The sequence below is a fragment of the Hydra viridissima genome, unplaced genomic scaffold, assembly GCF_058129835.1.
Source record: "Hydra viridissima isolate aposymbiotic clone 2 unplaced genomic scaffold, HvirCarnegie_v1 scaffold_1, whole genome shotgun sequence".
Lineage (NCBI taxonomy): Eukaryota > Metazoa > Cnidaria > Hydrozoa > Anthoathecata > Hydridae > Hydra > Hydra viridissima.
In genome coordinates, this window is record NW_028324300.1 from 8742685 (window position 1) to 8766785 (window position 24101).

Genomic DNA, 24101 nt, shown 5'->3' on the forward strand with positions numbered 1-24101 from the left:
CGTTTTAAAGTAAATCATTACACTGCATCTTTATTAACTGATGCATGGGCTAAAAAAGCTAACATGCAACTGTTTAAAACTCTAACAACATTAAAAGAGTTCAACATAAAACTGTTTATAACTTCAATAAAAATTGTTTGATTGACTTTTAAAGAGTTATGCACTTTAAAATTTCGACCAATTTTGCGATCTTCATCAAATGCACTATCAAAAAAACACTCGTTTGAAAGCATTTAATTTTCCATAGAAAAAATATTATTTAAAACAAATTACTTAAACGAAAACCAGATAGAAACAATTCAAATTTAATATGTTGTTGCAATTAACGGTGAGTCAATGATGTGCCTTTTTTTTCAAGAATATCGATCTCTACAAGAATTTAAAAAATTAGATAGTGGACAGTATTTCTAAAGTAAATTAAATCGAAATAATATTAATTAACCGTGAAATATATCAAAATTCAAAATGGGTGCCTTAAAAATGCGCTAAAATAGCATGACATAAAAACTTAGTCCTTTATCAACAGTAATATATTTAAAATGGGAACTTCGTAACTACTTATTTACATTTACATAATGTAAGGATTATGTTCAGCTAATTAATTATCTACCTGGCTAAAAATAGCTTAGAATGTTCAACAAAATACCCATAGTTAATAAGTAAAAAGGTTGTAGTTATCGTAAACTACTCAATTATCTAAATTTATCTTAGTTTTGTTAATTTTTTAAAATACTTTATCTTATATTAAAACTTTATATGTTTCTGAAATGGGGTGAGACTAGATTAGTTTTTCTAGGTATATTTACATAAATTACTTTAACAGAATGTAAAACTGGCATAAGTAATAGTGTAAAATAGCACTAAAAGGTGTTCTTTACGTTGCTTTTGGCTAAAAATTCCTGGATTTTTCCCGTATGAAAAAAAAATCAACTATATACCTTCCTAAAGTATTTTCAGTTATCTCTGTCTTAATATGTGATTATATCTTAGGTTTTATGCATATTATAAAAAAACTTGTGAGTAGAATTACTCTTATTACAATCTTGAAACGTGAAAGATGAAGTCAGATAAGAAATCTAAAAAAAGAGTTAGAAGTGTTAGTCCAAAGTCTGGAGATAAACTGAAGCGGCATTATAGAAATGACCGATCCAAGAAATGGCAACGGCATTCATCTGAATCCTCTGCTAGCAGTGAGAAAGAAAGTTTGTCAAGTGATGAATATGCATCTCCTCTTAAACAGTAAATCTATTATTAATAACTTATTTTGAAGTTTTAAATTTAAGTCTTATTTTATTTGCTGATTTCAATAAAAAAAACAAAACTTTTTAAAAAATGATTCTTACATATTTCTTTGTTGTGCATTTCAAGAACAGTTATGTTATGCACATAGCTAAACATAGTATTTTGTATTTAAGTAAATTTTATCTTAACATTCTTTCTTTGTTAGCTCAAAATATTCAAGAAAAAAAGAATCTTCTTCTGATAGATCAGTATCTCCTGACCATTCTCTTGTAGAGAAGAAAAAAGTTAAAAAGATCTCTAATAGGGAAAGTCTGGTTAAACAGAGCAGTGAAGAGATCTCAGGTAAAGAAAAAACTCCTCAAAAACTTGTAACACCAAAATTATCAAATAAAGAAGAAAGCCCTAATGTAATTAAATGTGAAGAAAAAGAAAATAAACAATCTAAAAGCCCAGAACTAAAAAAAAAAGATCCAAAAAAATGTATCAGTCCAGATAAAAACCATACCACTAATGATCAAGTTCTTAAAGTTACCAGCAAGTCAGTTAAGTCTCGTAAGAAAGAAAGCAGTGTTTCTCCTAAAAGAGAGCGTAAAAAATACCGAAGTAAAAGCAGAAGTCCACTTAGAAAGAAGAAAAGTAAAAGCAAAAGTCCGTATAGACGTAAAAGAAGCAAGAGTAAAAGTCCATCAAAACGAAAACAAAGTAAAAGCAGAAGCCCAACTAGAAGAAAAAGAAGCAAAAGTAGAAGTCCATCAAGACGCAAAAGTAGAAGTCCATCAAGACGCAAAAGAAGCAAGAGCAGAAGTCTGTCAAGACAAAAGAAAAGCAAAAGCCCTGTAGTAAAGAAACATGCTAAAAGTAGAAGTCCATCTTCAAGAAGAAAGAGAAGCAAAAGTGGAAGCTTACTAAGGCGCAAAAAAAGCAAAAGCAGAAGTCCTTCCAAGCGTAAAAGAAGTAGGAGTTTGTCTAAACATAAGGAAAGCAAAAGTCCAGTCTCAAAACGTAGTGTAAGTAGAAGTCCTTCTCGACGTAAGAGAAGTCTCAGCAAAAGTCCTATTCGACGAAGGCGTAGTAGAAGTAAATCACCTTATCGCTCCAGAAAACAGAGCAAGAGTCTTTCAAGAAGCCCTTCAAGGCGCAAACGAAGTAAATCTAAAAGCCCTTCAAAAAAACAGAGTAAAAGTGCTGATAAAAAAAAGTTAAGTAAAGCCACAAAAGAAGAAGAAAATAAAAAAGAGAAAATTGCAAATGTTGTTAATAAAGATGAAGAAAAAAAAGATAAGCCAAATAAAAATGGTGACATTATTGATGAGAAAACTGTAATATCAGATTCTAAAACTGTTATTGCTGATTATGAAGAAGAAATGAGAAAACGCAAAGAGAGAATTGAAGAATGGAGGAAATCTCGTAGTAAAAAAACAGAGCATGATCAAGATTCAAATGCATCTGCCTTAGAGAATGATTCCAAAAAGTGGACACTTGAAGATGATGATGAAGATGAAGAAATTGCTATAGACACTACAGTTGTAAAAGATGAAAAAGATGACAATAATCAAATAAATGATAAGTTTAAAGTCAATGAAGAAAAGGTTGTTCAAATGAATGAAAGTCTTAACGTGTCTGATAAAGAACCAAAAGCTGATGAAGAAATTAAGAGTGTCAAAATTACAAATGAACTTGATAATAAAGAAGTCCCGAAGGTTTTAAAACCTACCCCAGTTGAAGAAAAATTAGATATAGATGATGAAGAGGAAAATGAGGAAGATTTAGATCCTTTAGATGCCTACATGAAAACTATTGATAAGCAGATTGGCAAAGTGATAGCAAAAAAACCCAAAAAATCAGTACAGCGAAATGTTGCAGAGACAGTAATGGTGGTGAAAACTGTTGTTAAAAAAACCCAAGATGTTAAAATTAAACCAGAGGTTATTGAACAAAATCAAGATGCCCTTGAGTATTCTTCTGAGGAAGAAGAGGCATTAGATGTAACTGCTGGTGATTTTTCTGAGGTTCGCAAGAAAAAAAAAGAATTGACTGTTGCTGACCATACAAAAATTTACTATCCCCCTTTTAGACGTGCTTTTTATGTTGAGGTGCCTGAGCTTGCCAAGATGACAGCAGAAGAGGTTAAGCAATATAGAGAAAGTTTAGGAGACATACAAGTACGTGGTAAAAGCATACCAAAACCTATTAAAACTTGGTCACAAGCTGGTGTCAGCACCAAAGTATTAGCTGTACTGAAAAAGCTTAAGTATGAGAAACCAACCCCAATTCAGGCTCAAGCTATCCCAGCTATAATGTCTGGCAGAGATTTAATTGGAATTGCAAAAACTGGATCTGGTAAAACTCTTGCCTTTTTGATTCCATTATTTCGACATGTTATTGACCAACCTCCATTAGAAGAGAATGATGGACCAATAGCTATTATAATGACACCTACACGAGAGCTCGCTTTACAAATATTTAGAGAAGCAAAGAAATTCTGCAAACAACTGAATCTTACAGCAGCTTGTATATATGGTGGAAGTGGTAAGTATCTATACTTACTATTAGACGGTTATAAGGATTTCACTAACTTTAAAGTTACTTTATTTCCTGTGGTTTGATGTCCTTTATTTTTTAACATCATAAAGTTTTAATCATTAAGTCTCAACCAATCATTTAGTCTTTAAAATACTAACACATTTGTCCATTTAGATTTATAAATAAAATACTTTGTATATATAAATAAAATAATTTAAAAATCTATAAGAGTTAATCTTAATACTTTAAAAAATCCCAAAAATGTGATTTAATAGAAATTAAAGGAATTCACCATGGTTCTGAATGTATTTATGATCAGATTTTATATAAAAATTCTCTTTGTAGATAATACTCTCAATAAAAGGGGGTTGTACAAAATATTCTAAAACTATCATTTGAATGTGATTTTTCTGTCACTAAATGCTAGTCACTTTCTGTAATTAAGCTAAAAGAAATATAGTTAAAAAGCCTTAAGTATGATCTTCTTGAGCTGATCCTTCCATTTCTGCTGAACATTTTTCTGTAAACAAGCGAAGTATTGATTTTTCTAGAATTGCTCCTTCCATGGGTTTGAACAAAATAATGATGATGATTCTTGAATGATGATGGTATTCTTAACGGTAATTACATTTTTGAAGGTAAACATAGCAGCAAATTTTTTTATAAATTTGTTCAGACCATGAAAAGATATCTAACTGCAATTTTTAAATCCAAGCTGAGCAAAGAATGCTTGATAAGATAGTAGTGTTAGAATATTAGTTGATAATTTTTTTTTTAGAAATTTTTTATATTATCTTTATCTTCTCTTAAAAAATATAAAAAGATTTTAATTTTAATCAAGATAGTAAAATATTTTATGATAATAAAAAGGAAGATTTAGTTTCACAGTTGTTATTTTAATTCAGGTGAAATAATGTTTGTAGTTTTGAATATTGCTGATTAAATTTGAAATATAAATGCTGATTAAGTGTAAGGTAACAACTAAGATACTAATGTAAAGAATTGATGATGTAAGCCTGTTGCATTTTTAATTTTATAGTACATTTAATAAGGTTCCTTTAATTATTGAAAATTCAAAGGTTTATTTAGAAAAGTATATATACATTTAAAAAAGTTCTTTTTCTTCTTGACTTCAGGAAATTGTTTTTTTATAGGGATGATTATATTAAATTTACTATCTAGGTATCAGTGAGCAGATAGCAGAGTTAAAGAAAGGTGCTGAAGTTATTGTGTGTACACCAGGCCGTATGATTGACATGCTTACAGCAAACAATGGGCGTGTGACTAACTGTAGGCGATGCACATACTTAGTCATGGATGAAGCTGATCGTATGTTTGATATGGGCTTTGAACCTCAGGTAACTTAAGCAGTTGCTTCATATTTTCAAATACTTAAGTTACCATGCATGTTAGTTTTACTTATACAATAACTTTTTTTTTATTGAATGGAATAAATTCTTACTTTCATTAAGATAAAAAAACTAAAATTTTATGAATAATAGTTTTAGTAATAATGTTTCTAATATTTTCTATCGTTTAATAAAGAAGCAAATTTATTGTGTGGTAAATTAGGATCTTTTTTTTTTATTTTTTGTATCTGTCAATATTTTAGTTATCACACTGTTAATATAAAATATATTTAGAGTGTGCTAACCTTATATTCCTAAAATTTTAATTATCTGACAACCGATTTTATAGAATTTTTAAAGGTAAAGGCGTAAACTGGGTTTATTTTAAGTCTAACCATAAAAAACTTTTTAAATATTTTTTTCAAAGATTTTTAGATTAAGAACCTATGTTGTTATAAAGTCATCGTCTTATGTTTTAGGTAATGCGAATTTTAGATAACATTCGTCCCGACCGACAAACAGTTCTTTTTTCTGCTACATTTCCCCGTCAAATGGAAGCAATAGCTCGTAAAGTTCTTAACAAACCAATTGAAGTTCAAGTTGGTGGACGCAGTGTAGTGTGTTCAGATGTCGAGCAACACGCGTTAGTTATTGAAGAAGAAAATAAGTTTTTTAAACTTTTAGAACTGCTCGGTGTTTACCAAGAAAAAGGTAGTGTATTGGTATTTGTAGAAAAACAGGAATCTGCTGATATGCTCTTTAAAGATCTATTGAAAAACGCGTATCCATGCTTATCCTTACACGGTGGAATGGATCAATTTGATAGAGACAGTACAATAGCGGATTTTAAAAATGGTGTTACAAAATTGATGGTGTCAACCTCTGTTGCAGCTCGAGGTTTAGATGTAAAAAACCTAGTATTAGTGTTAAATTACGATTGCCCTAACCACTATGAGGACTATGTACACAGAGTTGGAAGAACTGGACGAGCAGGAAATAAGGGGACATCTTTTACCTTTATAACACCGGAGCAAGGAAGAAATGCAGGTGATATTATTAAAGCTTTTGAATTAGCGAAATGTACTCCTCCGACTGATGTAATGGAGTTATGGAACAAATTTAAACTTGAAATGCAACTCGCTGGTAAAACTTTAAAGTCGAACTGTGGTTTTTCAGGTAAAGGTTTTAAATTTAACGCAGACGAAGAGACTCAAGTAAACGATGCAAAAAAAATGCAAAAGTTTTCGCTCGGATTACAAGATTCAGATGACGAGGCCGAAGCTGCAGAAAGTGCTATGGATAAGATCGAAGCGGATCTTGAAAAAGCATTTTCCAACAAACCAAAAATTGCTTTAGCTCCAGAAGTTGTTGAAGCACAGAAAGTTAAAGCTGCTGAGCAAAATGTAGATAAAGGAAAATTGAAACAAGCTTCGCATATAGCTGCCCTTATTAATAAAAAACTTCATTCAGGTCAAGTAGTGGATAGAAACACCCAAGCTACGGCCCATATTTTACATGGCGGCGCTCTCGAATCTTTAACAGGTGTGGGACTCGCTAAACAGTTAGCAGATAAAGTTAATGCAAAGCTGAACTACAAAGCCGTTGAGCCTGAAAAATCTGAATCAGAAGCTAAACCAAATAATGTCCGTTATGAGGATGAAATTGATATTAACGATTTTCCACAGCAAGCCCGTTGGCGTATTACTTCAAAAGAAGTTATCGAACAAGTCCGTGAGTTATCTGAATCTGGCGTTACTGTGCGAGGTTTGTATATTCCTCCTAACAAGAAACCAGAAGGAGATGAGAAACGCCTTCATTTATATTTAGAGTCCTTGTCCGAACGAAGCATACAGATAGCGAAGGCTGAAATAAAACGGTTACTTCGAGAAGAACTAATTCGTGCTGAGTCGCATAGTTATAAGCCACAACAGCAAACCGGGAGATATAAAGTATTGTGATCAAATTCTTTATAAAATCTTGACGAATTTTCCTTTTATGTAGGAGGGTAATTTTATAAAGGACCTTTGTGACGCAACTGACTGAAGTTTAAATAAAAAAAAATTCAATGTAATAATTTTACAACAAATCGTCTGGGAAAATAAATTTGTTTTTCTATTTCGTGTGTTTGATTAAAAGGCGTGTTTTGTAAATGTCCTACAATGCTTTTACAAGGCTCACGGATAACCTGACGATTGTTAGACTATTAATACATATCTATACATAATACTTCTTCCTGTTAGTCAATTCTTCAAATCTGGCTGTCTTTATGTCCTTGAGAATTTTTGCGTTGGTTGATTTATTGAGAGTTTTCATCATCTGATCGGCCTCTTTTAATAATATTGAATCTATTATAAATAGCTATCTGTCGATTACATTTTGAGCATGAATGGATGACATCTTTGAAGACATTTAAGAGTAGTGGCAAACACCAACAACAAAGCCTAAAGTCGACTTTAAATATTAAAAATAGAACAAGAATATTTGAAAAATAAATTTTAAAATAACGTGTTCATATAATTAGTTAATAAACTAATAGCTTTATTACCACCGTTTTCGGCTTCTTTTTAAATGAGTTTTGGTTACACCTTTTTGATTGCAATATGGGCAAATTGTTAGGACGGGTAAATCCTCAAATTTTGTTTCTGTTACTGCTGGTGCCCAAACAGATACTTTTCGACTGCACCCTGTTGCACTTGGACCTATCCGAAATTAGAAAAAAATCGCTATTTTCAAAAATTCTTTATACTATTGTAATACAACTCAACTTATGCAATTCATCAATCATAATATATTATTATCATTACTGCAATATTGATAGTAACAATTATCATTGTAATAGTACTTAATAGCATGGTTTGTGCTTCTGTGTTAGATGAATGAGATTTCATATCAACTTTATTTTCCGACAACAAGCAATCGGTTTCTTTAGCAGTTTCTTCGCTTTTTACTCTTTTCTTCTTCATTCTCTAGAAACGTCTTAAAGTTAAAAAGTTAGGCTAAGGAGCTGTTTTCTAATCAACACTATCAAAAAGAACCAAAAATTTACTGAACACCAAAATAATTGAAGTGTAAAGTAATACGTATTGATTGAAAATCGACAAATAGGTTGTAGACTTTTATGTGATAAATAGAAATTTATCAAATTTACAAGAATAAAAAATTAGAATAAAAAATAAATAAATGTATCTATTTATTATTTAAAAAATCTTTTGTTGCTATTTCAAATAGAACATCCTATCTGAAAATAAAGTATCCCCAGGTTGCAATAGCCTTTCAGCGCGATACACCTTATTTATGTAAAGACTTTCTCATTCTTTTTTCACCACGTTTCGTCTCCCTTTTGTTTGTTTTCTTTATTTAATCTCACAAATGGAGAAAATTAAATTATAGAAAAGATCTTTTGTTTGCAATAATTAAAGTCTGGTTCTTTTATCTTGCATTTTTTGAAATTGTTTAGCTAAGTTTTAAAGTGTAGCTAGATTTATTTGGTACTTTTGGTTTGACATCTGTTGAAGTTGATCGCTAAAACCTCAATCAAACAAACTATGAGTATATCAACCAGAAATATCGCAGATGCATGTTATTTTAAGTTAAATCTGTTTGTATTCTTATCATAATTTAAAACTGTACGTTTAGATTTGTTAGCAGTTTTAGCATCTATTTCTGTTTTAAAAATTAAAAGCACTAGTTTTGGAATAGTGCCCTCGAATTTCGTCTGCATAACCAATTACAGAACAAAAAGGTTCAAAACAAAATTTCAGAACAAAAAGGTCACTTAAAAGTGACGTGGTTTTAAAGCAAATTTTAAAATCATGTCATTTTTAAGTGATGAATTTTAATTGTGAAAATTATAATCAAGGAAGACAAAATATGAAAATTAATGCAAATGCTACATATATATATATATATATAGATAGATAGATAGATAGATAGATAGATAGATAGATAGATAGATAGATAGATAGATAGATAGATAGATAGATATAGATATAGATATAGATAGATAGATAAAGAGTATCAGAGAGAGAGTGAGTGGGAAATTAGTAATTAATGACATCGATAATAAAACAAAGTAGAAATTTTATCGGTGACCTTTCGACCCATGAGGTTTTGTGATAAGATAATAGTTTCCAATGTAAATGATATAATTTTCAATTGCAAAGGTGGAGTTTTCACTGTAAGAATGATCATCACTTAGAAGCGATGGCGATTCTGCAGTAGACGATTATTAATAGCAATAAAAAAATCGTTGTTGACGAAAGCAATAAACAAGTATACAAATCTGTAAAAATTTGTTTGCGAGAAAATTTAATTTCCCGATACCTTCTCAAAACTTTATTTTTCAACTCAGTGGCTTCTTTGAGAATGGAAATGATTTTTAAAAAAAGTCTACGCCATTACTTAATTCTCAACACATGCTGGATAACATTTAGTTTAACAAGTTAAGTTTTATTTTTCATCAATTTTTTTACTCATCGAAAGTATTTACATCAATTGCGTATCCCATAATGCTTTTTTTTTAAGATTACATAAAAGTGTCAATCAACTTTATGTCAGTGATGGAGGACGCAAGAGAAAACTGTTAAAACAATTTCTTAGTTTAGTTCCGTTAATAGTGGTGCCAAAGTTAGAATTAAGAATATCTATTAAATGATGATTAAATGATTTTAAATTTTCTTGATAAGATTTTCCTTTTTAGCGTTATGTAAATGTAACTGGTGTGTAATTGTAAAGGAGGAAAAAAGTAACAACACGTATCTGTCCTAGATTCACTTTCATTAAACTTTTGTGTAAATGTAGCGTGCCTTGAACCACCAATCTTTTTTTAAAAACTCAGGTGTTTTCTAATGTATTTTGTCTTTTTGTTAAGACAAGTCTGATTTCAGCATGATCTACAAGAGCATGCAACTTTACTTTTGTACATATCTCCAATATGTAAATAAATATCGGCACTTTTTTTTAAGACAATCTAATTGAGTTACTTTACCAAATAAAGTTGATTGTCAACGCCTTTCTGAGTTTTGACACACATTTACCAATCTACGTGTTATTCTCGATAGCTTGACCTCTCAGTTTTCCAGTCGAAGGCTTGGAGGCTCCTGCAGAACTCTGACCATGAGGCTTTCTCTTAAAATTCGTTTTTGGATCATCTCGCTTCAACAATCAACAATAGTCTACCATCATTCCAGTATTCCAGTTTCCTTGGTATCTGCGTTTTTTCAAATACTGATAAAATCTTTGACCTTGTTCTTCACTAAATGCTCCCAAGTTATCCAAAAAGTAGTCTAAGCGAGAGTTCAATATGTTTTCAATCATCTTCTTCACAATATCTTCATAGCTTAGACCTATGGTTTTCTGGGAAATTTCTTCCTTAAAAAATAACTATTTTTTCTAAGGACAACAAAAGTTCTTTCTTTCAATTTATCTTCTGAAAATGTCTATAAAGAGTCTATAAATATCTCTTTTGGTTTGCATCATATTCAAACATCTTCAGTAAGCCAGGGATGATTTTATAATAAACTAGAACTTAAATTTCAGGATAAAGTCATTTTCTCTTTTACAATACCAAGAAAATGAGGTATCGGTAGCAAGCATATTTCTTTAAGATAGTCTAGATACGAAAAGTTCAGCTGCATCTTTTAACAGAGATAGATCACTCGTTAAGTCATTTAGTTTACCTTTGTTAAATCTTCAATCTGCATTAATTCCAAGTAAGGAGATGATGGCTACGCAATATCTGGTTCGCGATACACCGAGCGCGTTATAAATTGCACATTTATATACCTTAAATCCTTTTTTTAAATTTGCAACAGAAAAAGCAACAGTCTTTGGAATGTTCCTGGGGTTCTCTCAATAACACAAATCATTGTAAGTTAGTGAACTGTTCTGTCTTTGATCCATTTTTGTAGTTCCCGAACGCATGTTACACAAACTTTAAGTGGGACCCACTGCTTGGTTTCCGATCGTAAATCTGAAATACTTGTTATAAATGTTCTTAAGGAAATCAGATATTTTTTTTTTGCTGTTTTGCTAGCACGTTTTTGCCGCAAATGAAACAAAGTTTGTCTAGTGAATTCAAACATAAGCGCGATGATATCATTTAAGCTAATTTTAGGACGTGTACGTAAACATCAACTAAGCAAGAAAAAAACATTGTCGGTACTTTTATACAAAGCCCTATCTTTATTAAGCCTTTTTGTGATGAATTAAATAGAGATAAGGACACAAAAAAGTGAATAACTTTTGATACTGATCTCGTTAGCAAATGAAGCCTAAAGTTTCACCTTTTTTCGCATGATAAAATTATGTCAATACAAGTAAATTCTAATAATTAATGAGCATTTGTTCACAGAAGTTAACTATAACTATTTAATGGCTTACGTGGGTTAAAAAACAGTATGAAATGCATTATCTGTTTTTGAAACCGTCATACTTACGAAATGATAGCTATTGTTGCCCAGGCTGACTATAAATCACACATTTAATCGCTTAATAGCAACAAATCTTTTGTCAGCTCAGTTTATTTCCAGTTTTAGGTTTGTTTTTGCAAGGAATGCCTTTGTTCATGGTTTTTTCAGTATAAGTTTCTTTAAAGATATATTTTTATCTTTAAAGATTTTCTCAATTGCCAGAATTAAACAACAATAAACCAGGTCATAAAAGTTAAAGAATCAACTAAAAAGAACAAATTTTAAAACCGCGTTTATATCTTAAAAAAAGCATTAAATACAATATCGACAAAAGAATAATAAATACAAAAAGTAACACCAAAACATTTTTCGCGCTTCATTATATTTGGCGCTCCATTATATTTGGAACAATCACTATAGCTATCATACTTCTATGGAAAGAATGGACAGTCAAAATATTGGAAGAAATGTTACTGTGCTCTTAAAATAAAATGGCTCGGTCGTTTACTTGTTCGCTGAGATTATAACTTGTAATTGAAATCAAGAGTGTAACAAATGTTTTTTTTAGGGATATTTGATATATACTTAAGTCAACTTTTCATGAAATTAAATATTCATCTCCTGTATTTCAGCTAACAAACGGTCGAGGTCGTTTTTCACGCGACTATACATATCTTTTTCAACCTTCAACTGATCTATATTTAAAAAAATTAAGAGCGTTAAATAAACGATAGAATATTCGTTCAAAAACAAACAATAGAAAAAACTAAATTCAATTTAATTGAGTAATTTCGATTTAATTGATTTAATTTTAACTGCTTAATTACTTTCATCTCGTAAATATTTTTTTATAGCATTTGAAATATGAAAAACACAACATAATTTTAGAACTATAATAAAAAATTGTGCAAAAAAGGTGCATAAAATTAATAATTTTTTAAATGATTAATAGTTTTGAAGAAATCTTTAATGTTCACCTTCTAACTTGGAGAGTGTTGTTTCTAGACTTTTTACTTGGGCTTCGTACTTCTGAGCCTTGCTTTCAGCCTAAAAAAGGTTTTGTATTTTTGGTAATATTCTTTGAAACTATTTTGTGAATCTGTTGTATGTTGTATGTTGCATAGTCTTAGATAAAATAACACAACTAAAATTTAAAGCAAGTTTCTCTGTTCCAAGTTTTTTTAGGTACTAAGCTTGTAGTTTTGTGTTTAGTCCAACAACTTTTGTTTACATAAAATATTTCGGATTATATTTTATTATTAATATTTAAACAAAAAAAAAAGAATTGTTAATACTTTTATCAATTTACATCATTATACTTATGAGTAAGATTATTGAGGCGTGATGAGAACTTATCTTCTCTTTCTGATGCTTGAGTTTCATTTATTTCCATAGTGCGCAGAGTATTTCCAACTTCGAGAACTTCACGTTCAAGTTCTTTGACTTGTCTAAAAGAATTCACTTTTTTTTTACGCATTTTTAACAAACTAATATCATGATTCACTTTCACATCATTGAGTTGACATCTACAAATGACTTGACATTTATTAAATATTAAATATTTTTTATCATTTTAACTATTTCAAAGAAAAGTATACTTGAAAAATACTGAGAAATTCCTAAAAGTTTGAACTGTAACAAGAAATAAAAAAACAAACAAATAAAAATGATTTAATAAGTCCAAACATACTTTTCTGCTGCGCTACATCTGTTATCTTCTTCATCCATTTTTCTCTCTAATTCTTCTATTTCATTTGCTATCTGAGTAAAAAAGAAAAAAGAAAAAAGAAAAAAAGTTAGAACTATGATTAGTTTTGTAACTAACTGAAACAAAGAAATGCAACTAAAAGCAAGATTAGAGTTTCCTATTTTTTAGTATTAAGTATATAATTTCCTAATTTTACTTCTACTAAAACAGTAATAATGGAATAAAATTTTAATCTTAAGTTCAATTTTATTAAGACAATTATCACATTATAGAGATCACTTTACAGATATCCACACATCTTTTTGACTACTTTAAATCTTTTTAGTTCCTGTATTGATGCCACATTGAAACTATTCCTAAACCATTTTAGCTTTTGATAAAATGTAACAAAAATAGGTCTTTTCACTGCATTTTTTAAGTTTGTTTTATGAAACTTTTCCTTTTTCAGTTTATAGTTAACTGTTTGTATTACGCATTACAGCCTCTAATCAGAAGATATTTCAACAATATTGCATTTTACTTGCAGTGAGTGGCTTGTGAACATTATCACAGCAACAACCCTTTAAATGATAGCAAGCACATCAACAAAAAAACATTAAATTATTCTTAATGTCTTATCATCTCAGTATAAATAGAGTGGCTTATAAATATAAAACATCTTCAAAGAGAGGCTTCGCTGCATCAACAATCCCCCTGTTAAGTAGCTGCAGCTCTATGTTGACATGTGTTTGGCTTTTTTCTTTTTTCCGTCTCTGAATTCTTTTATAATATTCTTCTCTTAACACCCAGTCTTTTGTGATTGTTGTTGGACTAAGATACAAATATTTTTAACTACTGACTTGTTTTATAACAATTTAGTAAAACTAAGACCACGAATCTTATAGAAGAAACAGTCACTTTTCGTAAGTCTTTTGCTTAAACTGAAACTAAATTTAGGATCAACATTAGCATGCACTAAATTTAATAATCCTAATATTTTTATTATTGTAAAGTATTGATATCTAAAGCAATGTCTGGAAACAACATTTTAATTTCAGATGCCACCAAGAAATTAAAAAAAACCCAGGACTTAAGTCTGTTTTATAGAAAATCAGTATAATATCAAAAAAAAAATTCAGGGCTTGTTAGCACTACAATTATATTCAATAAGTGTAAATTCACTCCACAGAAAAAGGATTCTAAACTCTGAATAATACTATAAAGAAAAACTCATTTTAATCATTTGTTTAAAAAAAAAACCAAAGACAAAAAAAAAAAAGAAAAAAGTATATATGTAAAAGTATGTATGTATGTATGTATGTATGTATGTATGTATGTATGTATGTATGTATGTATGTATGTATGTATGTATGTATGTATGTATGTATGTATGTATGTATGTATGTATGTATACATATAAGTGTGTATAAATATATATATATATATAAATATATATATATATATATAAATATATATATATATATATATATATATATATATATATATATATATATATATATATATATATATATATATAATGTTAAGAAAAAGTAGATATATTACTTGTATATAACGATTTTCAACATCTGCATTCTTTAACATTACATCATCAAGTTCAGATTGCAATTTTGATAACTTGTCATCATCTGTTTGGCCACGGTTTTCTAGAACACGCCTTGCTCTCTCACTTTCTTCAGCTTGTTTTTCAGCTTCATATAGACGCTTAACCATGGTATTAAGTTTTGTTTCTGAACTTTCAAGTTCATCTTCTAAATTAGTAAGTTCTTTCTGAAGTCGATCAACCTCTTCTTCAGACTAAAAAGATATTTGCTTAAAAAGTTTAACAGATGAAAAGTAATAAACATGATACAATAAGCATGTTTACATATAAGAGAAATAAGAAAAAAAAAACACTTAATAAGAAAGGGTTAAAATTGAAGATTTGGGAACTCAATACCCAAATAGGTAAAAACTGCCTAAAAATTTTCACCATTTTTTAAAAAGGTTAGTTAAAATTTGTTTAAAAATCTTATTTTGAGTCCTGAAAAGAAATAAATACTTTATTATATCTAACAACATATTGCCATCTTCTATTGAATCTCAAACATAAGTAATGTAAAATATTTTATTAAAAATTTATATATTAAATTTAAAAAATAATATATATATATATATACATATATATATATATATATATATATATAACAATTTTAATCAAAACTTTTTCATTTATAATTTGTAGGAGCTATGACAAGCCAAAGTGTCTTAGTTATAGTAACCTCAGTTGCTTTTTTACTTGAGGCGTGCAATTCCTCTTCTGATTTTCTTGAGCGTTCTTCAGCTGCTTCAAGCTTCTCCCTCAAAACTGCCATCTTCTTCTTTATAGAGTCCATTTTAAAGTGACTTTTACAACATCGAAATATTTAATACCAGAGTTTTATAAATCTAAGAAGCATGTAATAGCCTGCGCGATTTTGCAGTGAGATCGCCTTATCTGATAATTTTTTTATTGATATTTTGAATACATTTTCATCGCATTGGATTAGATTTTAATAAAACGGAGTAATTGTGAAAAGATACAAAACAAATAGGAGCCATTTTGGACTGAAAAATCAAATAGATTTAAGCTCAATTTAGATTTCCAGTATTTCATTCAACTTAGTTTTACCGGGTTAAAAAACGCAAAAATTTACGCAATATTAAAGTTCTTATAAGTTAAACTGAATCATTATAAACTTTCCAAACGACAGATGTTTGACAACACCCACTACAAATCGCTGCCTCAACTTGATGGCTTTGACTGTCCAAGATGATTTGTTTCTTTGACTTCTTTTTGTCAAATGACAAATGTTGATTTGGCTTTTAAGCCGATTGACACAAAGAAGGTAAAATTTCATGGAAACAAGTAGCTTTTTTGAAGTTGCATTATACATCTCTCATTCTTTTTTAATCCCATATTTATAAAAAAAAGTTTTTATTTCTCAAATATGGTGTTGAAACATTACTTTATTTAATATAAAATTTGAACGGAAATTTGTTGGAAAGTTGGAACAAAAACTTCCACTTACGAACTGAGCTTTCTCTAAAACAGTTTTAAGGATCTGTTCATGCTTTTCGGCTTCTTGTAGACTTATTTTCAATCGGCTCTGTAAAACTGAAACTTTGTTTTGCACCAGCAAATTAACTTTTCCACTTTTGTTCGATTTTTCTGTATTTGTTTTGTTTTCCATGACTTTTACGACGAAGAAAATTTTTTTTGCTTTTTTGCTTCGTGTTCTCTGCAAACGGTTTTAAGAAAAACTAAAGAAAATCTCACATTCAAAGCAGCATAAATTTGAATGCGTTGAAATATTTACAAACGGACCTGAAACATTGCAGAAATTTAGCTTTTAAATATTAACAAATGCCATAGAGTTAAGTGAATCGCCCAATAGCAATACTGATTTTTGTTTTTTTCTTGAAAGCTGTGATGGTTTAACTTTTAATCGCAATTTCGTAGCGTAAAATATTTTCCATTTGAGCGTCATCCTTTATTTATATATATATATATATATATATATATATATATATATATATATATATATATATATATATATATAATTATAATTATTATTGCTGATTTATTTTTGAGCTCATTGCTGCTGGAAAATTCTCTTAATAATTCGATTTTTCAAAACACTTTTGATGCTTTTTTTTAACAACCATCTCATCTCTTCACGATCTTCAGCACCAGATTTTACTGAGATTTATCAAAAATACCGTTGTGAGTTAATATTAACTCACATCATTATTTATTACGCAAATTTGTTATAAAAACCTTACTTAATTTTCAATTTTTTTTCATGATATTATTTGCTTAAATGTTTGCACAAGATTCCCTTGCATAGATGAGGTTATTTGCAGGATGAAAATCCCCATCAAATGCGTTCTGAAGCGCAATCGACAAGTTAGCCTCAATAACAAACTTGGTAGCAACTCGTTTTAAGCAGTTCATTCACTTTGCCGCAAATTTAAGAAATACCATAAAAACATCATTTGTGATTAAAAAATATGTTTGTGATTAAAGCAGCATTTAGCAAACATCAGCAAGATCAAAAAAAAGCGTTTGATATATTTTATACATTATTAGATTTTATACGTCATTATAATTAACGTTTTGAGTTGAAATGATTTAAATTTGAAGCTATGATTTAACTTGTTAACTTAAGTACATCGATGACCCCTAATGCTCATGCCCAATCACACATGCAAGCGCTTGCGTTGGATAGCACCTCGTTTTCAATCCGACTCAAAGATCCAGAGTATTGCGCGGTTAAGAAAATTCTGAGATCCAACACTGATATTCCTTTTTCTGGGGTGCATTTTTTTTACTCATCCCAGACCTTATAAGGATGCAAAGAGAGAAAAAGAAAGAGTCCATTGCTGTGGAACTCAATAATTAATAATTAAATTTTGATATCCATTAAAAAGCGCGCAGAATATAAAATCAGCATTTATTAAGTTCATACAAAAAAGAAAAATCCTTTTTTTAAATTTATTTATCTAAAAAAAACAGAATCAGGTCTTTATATGTTGAATAACATACATACATACATACATACATACATACATACATACATACATACATACATACATACATACAATTAATACAATGACAATCTATTCAAGAATAGGATAGATAGTAAAACGAACGTCAATAGAAGGTAGCTATAAACTCATACTTCGTGTATTGATGGGCATTTAGACAGCAAATTTTGGATCTCAAAAGATTACTAGGTTCTTTCTTATTTAACATGCTCGTTAGAAACGTAACTATCATTTATCATTTCTTTATTAGCTTCATTCATGAAGCTCATTGTTGGGGGATTTTGACTTGAAGATACATGCTTCAAGTTTATAGAATCTTGAGGTAATTTTTTTACTTTGCAACATGTTAATTGCCCTGTATTTCCTTTCGGTCCGATTATCATTAATAACGACAGCAAGAAAAAAGTGCTATAGATCCAACTCGTAAACATAATCAACATAAGGAAATATGCCATTTGCACGTAAACTAAAACTGATGATACAACCATGACAAGACCTGTAAATAATAGAAATAGATATGCAAAAAGCTGAATTCTAAAAGTTTTGCTTTTACACTATGTTTACGGTTTTTCTAAAGATGCGTTGTTTTCTAATTAAAATTACATGCTTGGAAGTGTTGGTAAATTTAAATACGCATTTGATATTTGTTGAATTGATTGCAAAAATAAAATATAAACATTTATACCAGCAATAAAAGTAGTAAGAGCTCCCATCATCACAGCAGGTCCGATGTGCCTTAAGCAGTTTAAAGTTCTTTCGACTTTGCTGTCTTTGATAAAAGAGGCAAGATAAGCTATACTATAATGCAATGTGAAATCTGCTGATAAACCAGCCGCAACAGAAAAAATGATTGACTCCATTATGTTTAAATTCCATCCACTTAGGACAAGTATACCAGTTGTGACAGAAAGAATGAACGAAATAGTAATAATTGAATAAATGCTAAGAAGAATATTCCACGTGGTCATAAGTATAACAATAAATGCAACTCCCACTGAAATTCCTTTAGTAACAATAGTAACACGTTTAGTGTGATAAAAGACACCATATTTAAGTAATATTTAAGTTAGTATGTAACAAAAAAATTAATATATTACTAAAAAAAAATTGTACCAAGAGATTGTTTAGTTCCTTCAAAGAGACTCTTTTGTAGGTCATAAAACTGCAATGGAAGATACCACCATGATTCTTGGAAAGATTTAGTCGAAGCATTTTTTACTTGTATAGAAAACCATTTGTCAAGATCATTATATGCTTTGTCACTTACTGAGTATTGCAGAGAATACAAGAAGTCTAAAAAATTTTATTGAATAGAAGATTTGTGTAAATTAGTGTTCTAGTGTAAATTAGTGTTCTATGTGTTCAAATGAACACATTTTACTTCTCTTAAACTTGAATGTGATGTAAGGTAATTAAACATGAACATCAATAAATTAATACTTTCTTTTATAAATAATATCATATTATAACTAAATTGTAAAGAAATATACTTGTCTGCATCTTGATAATTAGTACTCGTAAATGACCTGATGTTGCATCAAAAAGAACTGCATCAGTTATTGGAAACATTTGCAAGAGCGTGCGAAAACAGACATTAAACTCATCTTTATCATAAGGAAGTGATTTGCCACAACATTGTGTCTGGCCTGGTGAACAAGTTTCTTCAAGCAAACTAAATAACTTTAACACTAAATCACATGATGGAGAAGAAACAAAAAAAGATGCTTTTTTTGCATTGTGACAGAAGTTTTGCAACCAAATCTGCTCATAAGCTAAATCTAAAACACCGGGTTTAAGGACCATACTACCGTGATCATCTGGATTGAACTTGTAACCATTATCTACTGCTTCTACACCAAAGATAAAAGTTGCTTCCATTTGGTAACTACCCTTATTAAATGCAAATCTCTTTTTGTCTTTCAAAGTGTACTGCTCTATTGAAGTCCCACTACCAAACATCTGGAACTCTTGAGAAGAAGGTAATTGGAGTCCTGGTTTGAAAAATGTTATTATAAGCCCACCACTACCAAGAAGAACAAAAAATATGACCCAAAAAAATTTAAATCTTCGCAATATACTGGGAATGAACTGGTTAAACACAAAATTCGATAGAGACAAGACCAATGCCTTAAATTTTGAAGTGTTACCATTTGTTACCTGAGGTTTACCTACAATAAAGTCAGTAGAACAACAGCATGGCCAAAAATTAGCCATGAAATTTTTGATATATTTTTCATGCAAAATCACAACAACTGGAAAAAAAGTAATCATTAGCAAATAATTTACAATAATTGCTGTCCCAGCATATAGACCAAAGCACTTTATTGAAGTTATGTGAGAGAAAATATTAGCATAAAAGGCTGCAGCTGTAGTGAATGATGTAACAAACATTGGCAGGATGGCATGTCTCAAAGCATGTATAGTCCATATGATTAAATACTCATGATAATATTCACAACTTTTTAATACATACCACTGTTTAGCCTCTTCCCAAACTCCCATATAAACAAAAGCATCATCTGCTCCCACACCAACAAGAAAAATCAGAGTCACCATGTTTAAAAATGGAAAGAAATCTAAGTTAAATACTCTCCCGTAAACAAAATAAGAAACTGTAATTGAAACTAAAATACAGGTGAGAGTCATTATGCTAATAAAAAATGATCCACTATAGTACCATAAAAAAAAAATTACAACCAAGATAGCAGTGATAATTAATGCAGACTGAGTTACTATAGCGGACTGAAACATATAGTTCTTAAAATCAAAAAATTCAAAGCTGCTAATGTGAACACCATAACGACTTGTCTTTGAAAGGTCAGTCAGATACTTCTCATAAAGTGGTTTAAAGAAATTTTTCTGAATGACACTATTCCAAAAGGAATTGGGATTAACACTAATAGTTGCTGTTAATGGCTGAATAGGATTATCCACCCAAGCCTTTTCAACTAAATAAAAGAAAACATTATAAAACATCAGTGCCACTTGTTGAGATGATATTGATTCATGCTTAAAACAGTTTGACCAAGAATATTCTCTACAATTTGTATCACTATCTTTGCAGTTAGTTATTGTATTGTTTTTATAAAAAGGGATGCACTCAATAAGTAAGTTTTTAAAATTATGAACATCAGTTTCATTGATGCTAAAGCAATCAGTTTTATTGTAAAACTGAGCAATATAGTTAGGAATATGGTGGCTCATAACATCTCTTCTAAAGTATTGATGATAACCAGGAAAGTCTAACAAAATCTCTTTGTGTAGCTTGCATATACTTTGCATATATGCAAACAAATCTTTTTTGTCTTTTTGTTCAAAAACAAGCACACAGCCAGCAATGTAAGTGTCTAAAAAGTCAAAAGAAATCAACTCAGTGCTTCTTATATGTCTGTGAGATGCATTTCCAGTCAATATTTCTTTCTGATACAAAATATTTTGCAAAGATTTGTATCGTGATGACAATGTTGTACCACGAGGTTCAAAGCCCTAAATTTTAAATAACAACATAAAATTGGAAAACTTCCTAAATAAAATATCAGACCTTTACATACACTTATTTTCTAACAAATAAAATATCAAAAATCAGGTGTTATTAAAATTTGATAACAGTATTAGGTTTAAATCCAGATAAGAACTTCACATATCATGAGATCAAAATTTTGAGAGCATTTTTGTAATTTGCTGTATAAACAGATTAACAATACTAAAAGTCCCTCAATAAATCTTATAAACATTTAATATACATCTTTACATTACTATACACACCTTTGTTGGCTCTTCAAAATTAGGGAAGTCTTTTGCACCAAGCACTTTCAAAACACTGAGCAGATCTGTTATAACCACAATTATCACTAAACATATGACAACTACGAAAGGATACTTAACAAGAAAGCTTGCATACCTAGAATTAAAAAAAGGATAATTAGCTCAAAAATTTTACCAAATACTTAACTCTTCTATAATTTAAAGATGTAAAAATCTTTAAAGGTTGTTAAAAGTATTTGAAGAATTAAGATCTTTAAAGATAGGATTGCTTACAGTTTTTGTTTATTTTTAACTGTTTGTATAATAGTATATAGAATTTTGTTAAAAATGTTTAATTCTAATCAAATTCTTGATCAAAACATGGTTTTTATCTACAGTAGCTTTGTATTAAAACATTTTTATACATACATACATACATACATACATACATACATACATACATACATACATACATACATACATACATACATACATACATACATACATACATATATATATATATATATATATATATATATATATATATATATATATATTGGACTTGGAGAAAAAAGGCATACGGTGTCATTAATTTGGCAAATTTATCATTCCCTTCCTTTTGCCTTTTTTTAGCATAAACAACTTCTCTTTGGTCAACATTTTCTTCATAGGAAGTCATTTTAGGATATATCTAAACATAAAATAAATTTTAGAATTAAATGTGTAAAGTTTTTTTTATATGTTAAGAATATCTTAATACAAAAATAAAAATTTTTGGATTAGAGAAAAAAACTACTAATTACTATACAATTAAATGAAATTAGTATACAATTACTATACAATTACTATATAATTACTATACAATTAAATGAAAAACTACATGTACAAATATTCATTATTTAAAAATGGTATTTACTTTATCTTTTACAGTTTTGAAAATGTATATCCACAATAGGTTTTAAAATCAGAAATTCACATAAGCTTTTTACAAATATTTACTTAAAACTATATATAACTAAATAGAAATATATATTATTTACAACAAAACATAGCAACATACAAATATTATACAAAATATGATTTTTTAAGTAACTTAAGTAAAACAGATAAATTTTTTAAGCAAAGAAGCATAAAAAATTATTCTGTTTTGTTCAAGTTACTTAAAAAATCATATTTAATCTATATAGTATTATATCTAGAGCAAAATAATCAAAATTATATACTGAATTGTTAAACTATTATCCTTCTTTATGACTTATTTACTAAGCATACAGCACAATGGAAATAATTTGTTATTAATGAAATAATATTTTAAAAATACATAAAAAATTATGTTAAGTCAATAAAAAATAAAAAAAGTTAAAAAAACAAACAAACTAAAAAGCACACCAACAAAAAAAACACACAAACAAGAATAAGATAGTCGATCTGCTTCTGAGAATATTTTACTTATAAGGTGTAGTAATAAGCAAACATACCATTTCAGAAAATCTTTTACATATTATGGAATTATATACCAGTCTTTCATTCAATGATTCTAGATACCTAGAAGCTAAATATATCACACGAGACTGAAGATTATATCTTGATAATATCTAATTATTATCAAAATATAATCTACAGTAATGACAGAGGGAAGAAACTTTTAAATAGTTCTTTATAAGGTTGGAAACGATGGCCTTTAGACAAACTTAATTCGGTTTCCACGATAACATCTTGCTCACTTAAATTTAGCGTTCTGTACCAAATTTGCAACACACAACACAAGTTATGTAAAAAAATTACAATTAAGTGATAAATTGGTGCCCACCCACGCAAAAAAAAAGTAATTAAATTATGCGACAAATTTCAATTAATTTTTATTTGCGAGGAAGGAGACGAAACTTTCATCTGATTCATATTTGACGAGGCATCTGTAAATTTTTTTCAAAAATTAGAGTGTTTACGAATTTAAATGTGAACTAACGAGAGAAGTACATGAAAATTACGATTAACTTCGTAATTTTTACCTATTAATAAAAAAAATTACTTCAAACTTACCGTTCGTAATGCAGAGCTCTAATTTATATTGTTTTGAAATGACAAAAGGAAGTGAAAAAACATGTTGTATGTTTGTTTTTCAACTTCAAATACATAAGGAAACAAAATCACAATTCAGAAATATCTTGTTTAAACCTGTCGGATTTAACACAGTAAAAGGAAGCAATCATTAAATACTAAGTTCCTTTATGAATAATTTTTCAAAAAGGTGTTCTTTGTAAATAATTTTTTAGAAAGGTGTTCTTTAGATACAATAGCTAGTTATAATATGTAAAATGTGATCCCATTTTTGGAATTTGGTTACAAAAGTAAGAAAGAAAGAAAGTAGAAAAAAGGGAATCTTGTCATTAAAGAATGTTTCTTTTTTGTCCTCTAATTATTGTTACAACAAAATTTACTGTGTTTATTTTGAATTTAAAAGAAAAAATCTTTACAACAATACGTAAACAGAAAAGTTGATAAACAGTTAATGAAAAAATATTGGTGAATCCAGTAAGTAATTAGTCTTCAAAGACAAGG

General features: G+C 29.1%; 4 protein-coding genes across 7 annotated transcripts; 1 reads left to right on the plus strand and 3 right to left on the minus strand.

Moving 5' to 3' along the window:
* The first annotated feature begins 967 nt into the window (after positions 1-967).
* On the plus strand, positions 968-7229 carry LOC145187896 (putative ATP-dependent RNA helicase DDX46). Its single transcript, XM_090088448.1, has 4 exons — positions 968-1239; positions 1448-3771; positions 4948-5123; positions 5594-7229. Exons 1-4 carry the CDS (start codon positions 1058-1060, stop codon positions 7070-7072), a joined length of 4161 nt encoding a protein of 1386 aa, XP_089944574.1. The 5' UTR covers positions 968-1057; the 3' UTR covers positions 7073-7229.
* Positions 5793-8205, minus strand: LOC145187897 (uncharacterized). The gene is made up of 3 exons (XM_080064417.2): positions 7957-8205; positions 7660-7813; positions 5793-7555 (listed from the first exon to the last, which is right to left on the minus strand). The coding sequence occupies exons 1-3, from the start codon at positions 8075-8077 to the stop codon at positions 7411-7413; spliced, it is 420 nt and encodes a 139-aa protein (XP_079920543.2). The 5' UTR covers positions 8078-8205; the 3' UTR covers positions 5793-7410.
* Positions 8206-11803: 3598 nt separating this feature from the next.
* On the minus strand, positions 11804-16560 carry LOC145187963 (tropomyosin-1-like). 2 transcript variants are annotated; one of them, XM_090068675.1, is made up of 6 exons: positions 16280-16560; positions 14775-15026; positions 13215-13285; positions 12834-12972; positions 12502-12571; positions 11804-12219 (listed from the first exon to the last, which is right to left on the minus strand). In XM_090068675.1, the coding sequence occupies exons 1-6, from the start codon at positions 16439-16441 to the stop codon at positions 12131-12133; spliced, it is 783 nt and encodes a 260-aa protein (XP_089924801.1). In that variant the 5' UTR covers positions 16442-16560; the 3' UTR covers positions 11804-12130. The 2 variants fall into 2 exon arrangements, with proteins under 2 accessions (XP_089924801.1, XP_089924809.1); XM_090068683.1 differs by having other exon boundaries at positions 15491-16553.
* A 1215-nt stretch (positions 16561-17775) lies between these two features.
* LOC145187419 (protein dispatched homolog 1-like) lies at positions 17776-23703 on the minus strand. 3 transcript variants are annotated; one of them, XM_090100926.1, is made up of 8 exons: positions 23583-23679; positions 23021-23094; positions 22124-22233; positions 21564-21699; positions 19289-21284; positions 18912-19091; positions 18484-18801; positions 17776-18294 (listed from the first exon to the last, which is right to left on the minus strand). In XM_090100926.1, the coding sequence occupies exons 2-8, from the start codon at positions 23021-23023 to the stop codon at positions 17996-17998; spliced, it is 3042 nt and encodes a 1013-aa protein (XP_089957052.1). In that variant the 5' UTR covers positions 23024-23094; positions 23583-23679; the 3' UTR covers positions 17776-17995. The 3 variants fall into 3 exon arrangements, with proteins under 3 accessions (XP_089957052.1, XP_089957046.1, XP_089957042.1); XM_090100920.1 differs by lacking the exon at positions 23021-23094 and having other exon boundaries at positions 23583-23703; XM_090100916.1 differs by lacking the exon at positions 23583-23679 and having other exon boundaries at positions 23021-23338.
* Between the last annotated feature and the right edge of the window lie 398 nt (positions 23704-24101).